At 27.4% G+C, this 9,500-nt stretch overlaps 1 protein-coding gene and 1 long non-coding RNA gene across 2 annotated transcripts; one reads left to right on the plus strand and one right to left on the minus strand.

The window, feature by feature from the left end:
- The first annotated feature begins 634 nt into the window (after positions 1-634).
- On the plus strand, positions 635-4,832 carry LOC109121223 (uncharacterized). The gene is made up of 2 exons (XR_011212132.1): positions 635-2,245; positions 3,823-4,832. It is a non-coding gene; the product is annotated as an uncharacterized lncRNA (long non-coding RNA).
- Positions 4,833-5,320: 488 nt separating this feature from the next.
- LOC101266080 (non-specific lipid-transfer protein 2-like) lies at positions 5,321-6,097 on the minus strand. Its single transcript, NM_001329385.1, has 2 exons — positions 5,692-6,097; positions 5,321-5,563 (listed from the first exon to the last, which is right to left on the minus strand). The coding sequence occupies exons 1-2, from the start codon at positions 6,024-6,026 to the stop codon at positions 5,554-5,556; spliced, it is 345 nt and encodes a 114-aa protein (NP_001316314.1). The 5' UTR covers positions 6,027-6,097; the 3' UTR covers positions 5,321-5,553.
- Between the last annotated feature and the right edge of the window lie 3,403 nt (positions 6,098-9,500).

Raw genomic sequence — 9,500 nt, forward strand, 5'->3', positions numbered from 1 at the left:
ATGTCATTACCGTTAAAGAAAAGCTCATTCATGCCAAAAAAATTTAATAGTGATTTTGAAAAAATATTTTTGACATGCGATCAATTATAGCTCGGGCACGTAATTAAATTTTTTAATTAAAAAATTATAATTCTGAAAGAAAAATTGAATTAATTTTATTTGATTCTTTTTATTAAATAATTAATTAAGTGACCGAATTATAATTGGTCTTGTCATCAATTTTTTTATTAAAAAAAATTAAAATTCTGAATAAAAATTGAATTAACTTTTTTATTAAAAAATTGATGAGGTGACCGAATTATAATTGACCACGTCTCAAAAATGATTTTGCAAATCTACTGGTAAAAGATAAAGGAATTAATGAGTCTTTTCTTTGACAATAATGACATAAATGAATAAAACTTTTTAATAATAACATAAATGTGTCTTTTCTGAAGTTTAATGACATATTTATTTGAGTCTTTTTCCTTGTTAAAGATTACTTTACCTCTTAACGTGCAATTTCCAAGTAGAATTCGAGTTTAATTGAGTACCAATTTCTACTATAGTAGAAAGAGCTTATTTCAACATGTCTGGTTAATGTCAATTAAATTGATCAAGGCAATTCAGACTTTTAAGCCAAATAATTATGCTATGTGTCTGTTAAGTTGAAAAGAAAAAGACACGTACCAATGTGTGTGCAGAGCACGTGTTATCATTCTTTCTATACTCTCTCTTGAAAAAGAAAGACAACAATTTATCCCATCACTTTTGTATTAGATTTGAAGCTCTAATTTCCATCAACTCACACAAAACCTATTCTAATTGTTGTGAAGATTAAACAATTAAGAGGAAGATCAAAGTAAAAAATTGAGAAAATTAAGCACCAAATTTAATAGATCTGATGACTATTGAAAATTGATTTAACCAAGAAATCAAAGCTGAGGCATTTTTCATGGTAACATGGTCATCTAGGTTTTCTTTGTTTTCGGAGATACTATCAATAGATGATTTTGGATGGGGTAACGACATGCATGTGTTTTTTTTATTTACTTTGATTATTTTTTTCTTTTCTTTATAAGTTATTCCAACAAATGCAAAATTATGCACCCTAGATGTTTGATTATTTGCCTAAGAAAACTGATTAATATTTTGTTATGTATAATTTTTAAATCTGTGTTGGTGATTTTCACTTGTTTCTTATTCTTCCTCGCCTTCTTTATCTCTTTGTTTTAGTTGTTCACCAATTTTTTTTTTGTTTCTCCATTTTCTTGATTCTTCTTTCACAGGTTTAACAACGATTTAAGTTTACTCATTGTGATTCATATATTATTTCTTTTTAATTTCACTGTAAGTGCTAGCAATTTAGCAGATCCTTTTAAGCCTATAAGTTTTATAATTGTGGAACTCATACTGTTTTCCTGCAATTGGTTTCGGGTATGTTCTTTTGCATTAAAAGTTATAGCAAGGTGCTTTTATTTCATTTATCGGATGAGTATGTTTGGAGATTTCTTTAAACTTTATACTTGATCAAGTTAGTTGTCTTCCATAGACATTTTTAACTCTTCTTTTTCATTATCATCTTTCATTTGCTCTGTCTCTTTTTGAGTTTGTAACTGTTTGGGGTTGAAGTGGTTTCTACTGTTTAATTTTTTCCTTTACTTGGATGCTTTTAACTAGCTAGATTCTATATGCATTAATTTCAAGTTTTTGCCTCATTTGCTCATTGCTTGATGTACATCAAGAAAGGAAAAAAAGATCTTTAGAAATTACTCTAGCAGTGTGAGAACATTAGACGACGCTTCCTCTTAAAAGACACTATTGGATTAATTATTGAGTTTTTGGGCATATATTTTTTTCCTTTATCTCAATTTGAGTTGTAAGTTATATTAGGTGTGTGCCTTATTATGAGTTTTTCTTTCTTTTTTGTTTAATTAAGGTATGCAATTACTGCTAATAGAGTTTGATGAACGTTTTTAGGTGTTTGATAATATGCCTAAAATAGTTGATATTTTTTTTTATTAATTTTAACTTTTCTCTTTTGATAGATGTTTTACAACTTGTAGCAGATTATTTCACTTCACTGAATTTGAAAGAAATTCTAGCTTTGTTGAAGGAAAATATGGCTGTCAATCTGCCATAGATATAGTGATGCAGAGAATGAAGATTAGAAACACCGTATAAATACAACAAAGAGAGACCTTTTTTGCAGATCATCATGCCTTCATCTCCAGCATGATGAGTTGCGACATAAAATTTTTATCAGGTTTGATAATTATTTAAGCTTTCATTCACCACATTTGTTTCAATCTTCTTTACTCTGATCAATCAATAGATGATTTGAAATGGGATAAATGTGAATCAGGTGTTTCAACATCTACTGCTTGTGCTTTTTGTGTGGTTATTTTGCTAATGATTAATTGGATATGCTCCTATATTGATTGACTTCAATTTGTTGATAGTTATTAGGAGCAAACTACTTCAACTTTTAGGAGCACAATTAAGAGTAAATGTGCAAAACTAAATGAAAATATTTTGAAAAAATGTGTAATTGTGATGATTATTTTTTATTTTATTTTTATCTCTTATAGCTATAGAAAATTATTTGACTTTTTCATTACTGATACAAAGTCACATGACATATGTATAGTTATTCTTCCTCTTTACTGTATTTGTTGTTGCTGTACAATAATGGTATGCATATAAGGTTGCTAATTTCTTGTCAGTATGAAGAATTTTTGTTACTTTTCATTTTAATGTCTTATGGTATTTAGTGATTATTTTGTTCTTTATTTTGTGAATGATGATGTTTTTTTCTGGATTACTATCTCAAAATTTCAAGTAAGCATTATTAATCTTTTTCATTCCAAGTTTTACTTCTTGTCATTACATGCTTTTCTTTTCTTGGTTAGGAATTAAAAATTTAACTGTTAGAAAGATAATTGTGAGAGAATGAATTAGATTCAAAAGATTAGGACAAGGCAATGTAAGTTTACATCTTTCATCATTGATTTTTTTTAAATAATAGTTAAGCCAATCATGTTCTGCAACTTTGTTGGTTTTAGAAACCAAGGAAGTAGTACATTTATTTTTACTCTGTGTTTATGCTTGGATAGTAAAGAACTTCTGATGTTCATATTCATATACTATATTAACTGGAAATAGTATCATTACTACAATAAACAAAATTAGTGGTTGTTCATATATGACAAGTTCAGCAAATAGACAGGACATTGAAGATATTTGATGGTCATGATTAAAGATACATACAAAATAAATCATGTAGGAGTGGAATATCAGATGTGATAATTATGACTTCTTATCTTCATCTATCTCTAGACAACACATGCTTCTTTGTTATTTATTTATGAAGAAGTATTGTTTTATCAGATTATGAATTATCATGCTGAACGATTCATCTATTGATCAAAAACTTATAATTGCTTTAAGTGAATCTTGTGCCACCATCCACATATAATATATACGGAAAACAAGAAAAAAATTTAGTATGTTGCCTCTCAGGTGATGTTTATTTGAAGTCACCATTCGGCCTGATGAAGGATATTATGTGCAAGTAGTTCTGCTGAAACTATTCTCTCTCTTTAATGAAGTATATTCCTGAAAAAAGTTTACTTCGACTTGGATATGCCTTTCTGCATTCGTATTTTTATGGAAAATTGGTGCACTTCAAGTTAGCTTTCCTCGATGTTGATAACGTACATTGTATTATTTGTTCGTATTCAGGGGTGAAACTTTTGTCTTCGTATTCAGGGGTGAAACTTTTGTCTTCTCTTTCAGCATTTCTTCTATTTATCATTAGCTCTGGAAACTCGGATTTTGCAGGTTTACCACCCGAATATTGACTTGGAAGGTAATGTGTGTCTCAACATTCTTCGAGAAGACTGGAAACCTGTGCTCAACATCAACACAATAATCTATGGCTTGTATCATTTGTGTTGTCGTATTCTGCTCTTACAGAAGGTTGTTTGTACATGAATCAACCATCATTGCCACAACTTGGACAAGCTAATTAAAGTATGTGAATTCACAATGTTAAATTTATTATCCGTGACTTTTGAACAATGTCTTAAGCCAACTTACTACTTTACTTAAGGGTCTTATTGGTGTCGACTGTAAAAAGATAAGACTTTTTTCCAAAACAACTTGTACACATTTTGAGTTGCTTCTTTTCTTGGTGCTGCTCCCATCGCTGAAAGATCCACTGAATTGTTTAGGTAGTACTACAGTTCATAAAGAGCGGAGAATAAATGCACGCACTTAGTTGCATAAATAAATATTCCACTTTAAATCTAAAATCATTTTTCCTCTTCTGCAGGTACATTTTCTAGGTACTAACACTGAAAAGAAACTAAAATGTAGCAGTATGTAAATAGTATAGGATGTAAACATCCTATGTAAATGTAGCCACAACTACAAACAAATGATTGGCAACCATTTATATAAAGTTTGTTTGCGCAATCAACTCGCAAAAATTTAGCCCATAAAAGTCATTCATAATCCATTGATACGTACGTGCGCAATTTAACTCGCAAATTTTTTTTATTGGGCCCGTGCTTACACGGGCCATCACTGCCTAGTTATATGAATACAGGTGAAACCTTGGATATTGGCCATTGGGGCATCAAAGTCATGGACCAGTAACTAGCCAACCTTTTGCATGTTGTTAGTATATATATATATATATAGGAAAAAGCTTAAATATGTCATTAAATTTTTAGAAAAGATTTATTTATGTTATCAGTTAAAAGTTTGGTTTATTTACGTCATTATCGTTAAAGAAAAGCCCTCTTTCATGCCATTATATTTTAACAATGATTTTGCAAAACCATTTTTGATACGTGGTATAATATAATTCGGTCACCTCATCAATTTTTTTAACTAAAAAAATAAAAAAAATTAATTTAATTTTTATTTAGAATTTTTATTTTTTTATTAAAAAAATTGACGATAGTGACTAATTATAATTCGGCCATGTCATCAATTTTTTAAATAAATAAATAAATAAATAAATTTTAACTTTTTTTCAGAATTATATTTTTTTTTAAAAAAAATTGATGATATGACTGAATTACAATTAACCACGTGCCAAAAATGGTTTTGCAAAACCATTGTTAAAAAATAATGAAAAGAAGGAGCCTATTCTTGAACAATAATGGCATAGATGAACCAAACGTTTAACGGACGGCCTAAATAAGCCTATTCTAAATTTCTCCAATTCTAACCAACTCAAAATTAGTATAAAAATTATCTCAGTTGGTTAATTGTGTAAATAATTTTAACCCATCGATAATAAAAGTAAAACCAAATGTAGAAAGAAAGAAAAAAAAAAGTAAAATATGATGTATATATATTACTATGAAGATTGGGTTGTAATACAACCAACCACCAAAGTTCATTACAATACTCGACAACATATAAGTACTCCAACAAACAAAAATACAAAATAAAAGAGACAACATATTATAAAATGATGGATTAAACTCGATCGATCGATAGATATATCCGTCTTATTTTTCCCCAATTATGCCTTGGAAAATTGAACTTTCATCAACCTTACTGAACCCTGCAATATACCATATTAAACCAACATTAACAAATCGATACAAGTACACATCATTATTTTAACATGTTAAATCATATAATTTTATTAATCGTCGTATATGAATTAAACTAAAGAAATGTATAACGTACTTCGAGCAGTCAGTAAAAGGGCTGATCTTGTAAGGAATGCTTACGCCACAAGCACTAGGTATACCAGCGGCTTTGCCTAGATTAAGGCCTTTAATAGCATTAGCAGCTGATTTGAGGCAAGTGCATGCTGTCTTTCGATCCGCGGGGGTCTTGGCTGCGCCCAATAGACCCTTAACTCCACGACAACACCCTCCTAGAGGGCCTTTTCCCTGAAGATAAGGGAGGCATGGAGCTAAGCCAGATTCAACCTGGCCGCAACTTAGTGCTTCTCCATGGGGTGCAACCACTATCATGCACAAAACAATAAAGCATGCAATTTTGCTAGACATTTCCATTTGTTACAAAAATTTGAGAAAAGATAGAGAAGTTCTGTGGACTAGGAATGTATTTGCTTGAGTGTTGGGGTACAAAAGCTAGTGAGAACTTTAGGTATTTATAGATAGTAAATTAATTAATGAAGGAGTGAGAGAATTAGTTGGGAGTTGGGTTTAACTCCAATAATTAAGGAGGTGCCTCATGCTGGCTATGAAGTCAAAGTTAAGTTGTTAACGTGCCAAAGTTTTATTGAATAATGCTACGACTTATTAAGGCCCTTTGAAAAGCCACACCCTTAAAGGCAATATGGTTTTTCTAAGTGACTTCTGATCGAGAGAGAAACAACTTCATTCGTTATATATGTATTACAATTTTTTATGGTAGTATTGTATGATTGGATAATTATTTTTTTCATTTTTTTATATAGTCAGTTTTTACTTTGTATTTAAACTAAGAAATAATGTAATTTTATTCTTCTACGTATTTTTATTTAATTTTTTTAGAATTCAAGTTTTCAATCAATGACTATGAATTAATTTATTTTAATTAATTAATTTAATCAATCAACATAAATCATTTACTTAAATTTTCAAGTTGATTAAATGTATGTTTTCAAGGCTAATAAATCATAAAAATTAAAAAAAGAAATAATATGATAACCATAAATTATATGAAATGACAAACATTATTATAGATCAACTATATATAAAACAAAAAGATGAGAAATAAATAAGATTGGAGGGATTAGTGTGTTACATATATCCTCTCTCAAAATAAGTGTTGTCTTACCAAAAGTATATTTCATATTACTTGGGTTTTATAAGAAAAATAAATTAAAAAAATCAAAAGTTTTATTATATTTTTGTTCTTTCTATATGTTTCCTCGATTTATTTTTTATTTGTGTAATTTGAAAATTAAAGTAATAATTTATCATTTTATATCTATTTTATCTCTTGTAAATAATATTTATTTATTACTATCTGTACGACTTATAATAAATACGAGTGAGATATCGTGGAATTATCTTTGCATGTGGTATGTCTTATGAAAATAATACATACATATCCAAACTCCACCAAATTAAAGGTAAAAAGAAAATAAAAGTTTGAAGAACATAGCATTGGTTAGCCCCATTTTTTTTCATGACTGCCCATGTCAACTTTGATTTCCCTTTAGTTTAGATTTTAGAAAATAGCTATAAATTTAAATGATTTTTATTTTATTTTAAGATATTTTTAAATTTAAATCAAACACTCCCTAAAGTTAAAAGTAACTTCAAACAGACTCGAAGTTTGGCTCTCTACCTTAATTATCTATATAATTGATCTACTTACAATGTATTTAGACACTTTTATACTCTCTTTCATTCAAGTTTATTTGTCTATGTTGAATTTGATAATTTCTTAAAAGTAATAAGTAAAATGATAATTTTGCTACCTTTTTACTTTATTCATCTCTAATAAAGAAGTATTTATTCATCAAAGAATCAATGTAAGCTCACAAAAAGAGAAATGTAAGCACCCTCATATGCATTGAGTTCAAAATCAAGGCACATAAAGAAAATACATTTTATACATGTTTTTAACCAAAAGAAAACAGATTCTTATACATATTATATATATATATATATATATATATATATATATATATATATATATATATCACTTGTAAAAATTATAAATAAATCATCTCATGAGAGTTCGATTCCCATTTGAAATTTCCTCTCCATTTCTCTTTTTTCTATCCCCAATATAAAAAAGTATTTACAAGATAGTCCTTATTAGAAAATATATGTTGTAATATGCATGTCAAATAAAGGCACACATTTTAAAAACAGTGAGCTATTTATTAAGGGAAAATATATTTGGCAGGACACTTTTTTGGCACGAATTCGGTTAATTTTTTTTTTTTTTTTGTAATTTTGTTGAAAAGGGAAGAATAATGGAGTAAATTCATTTATTTTTTTATCCAAAATACCCTTAAAATAAAATCATTTTGAATATATCAGAACCACTTTTGAGAAGTCAAACTCATAATTGTTACTTTTTCAGTTCATATTGTCCACGAAATTGGGGTCCCCCTTACCAATAAATGTATTAAAAGTTATGTTTCTTTCTCCTTTTTTTTTATTTTATATCTTTTTCTACTCCTTTTTTTCCTTTATATTACATCATAATTTTTTAATTATTATTCTTATTAAATATATTTATTTATCTAGAAACTTCGTATTCTTAGTAAGATTGTTTTGCTCGTGATTTAATTTGAATTGTTTTTTAATTAAATGAAAAAATTTAATTAATTTGATTTTTCAAATATTTATCAAGTCAAATTAATTAAGTCAATTTTCATAATTTTTTTTGTAAATTTTTCTTGCTATTTGATTTTTTGGACTTCTAAAAAATATATGATACTATAAAATTTTGTTAAAGTACATATATATAGGATCCTTCAGAAAACAAATTACGCATTATTTAAAAATTTAATTATTTTAAAGAAAAATGATAAAATTATTTCAAACGATTTTAATATTTTCTTACAATATTAAAGATGAAGATATGTTAAGATATCTTGTTAATATTTGATTTAAATAAAAATAATCGTTGAAAATAATCAACTGATAAGAAAGAGAGTAAATACAGTTCTTTACGTAATTATGAACGAATGCAATTGCAGCTTCAATGGTTAAAGCTTAAACGAAGAGTCTATAGGTTACAAGTTAGATTCTAGGTTATGTCCCAATTTTAGGTATTTTTTTTTAAATAGACTCTTTGAAGCTATTAGGATTTAAATAATTTTTAATGTTATATTACTTTGGTAAATATGATTGTAAAAGTTTATATTCAGATTGTTTCATAAAAATTGAAGATTTTTCATTATTATAAGTCGATCATTATGATAAAAATAAATGTACTAAATATAGTATTATATGAGTTATGCACCCTTACAAATACAAGTCAATTGAATGTGATTATATATGCATGATCAAGTTATAATAAGATAATACTATTATTTATGACTTTGATCGGTTTATCTTCACATATTAGGAGTTATTAGACTATATTTATTGATAATATCACATTTTAAATTTCCTAGTGATATTTATTAAACAACTGATATGAAAGAGAGTAAATATATTTCCTTATGTAATTATGAATGAATGTTATTGCAGCGTGAATGGTTAAAGCTTAAACGGATAGTCTACAGGTCACAAGTTTGAATCTAGGTTATGTCCCAATTTTAGATTTTTTTTTAAAAAAAAAAGATTCTTTGAAACTTTTAGGATTTAAATAATTTTTAAATTCAATTTTTTGGTGCATAAGATTATAAAAGCTTATATTTGGATTGTTTCATAAAAATTGAAGATTTTTCATTATTATAAGTCGAATCATTATGATAAAAATAAATGTGATGGGTACAATATTATATGAGTTATGCTCCCTCACAAACAAGTTAATTGAATACTATTATGTATGAATGATCAAATTTTAATTGG

The sequence above is a fragment of the Solanum lycopersicum genome, chromosome 10, assembly GCF_036512215.1.
Source record: "Solanum lycopersicum chromosome 10, SLM_r2.1".
In the NCBI taxonomy this organism is placed as follows: Eukaryota; Viridiplantae; Streptophyta; class Magnoliopsida; order Solanales; family Solanaceae; genus Solanum; species Solanum lycopersicum.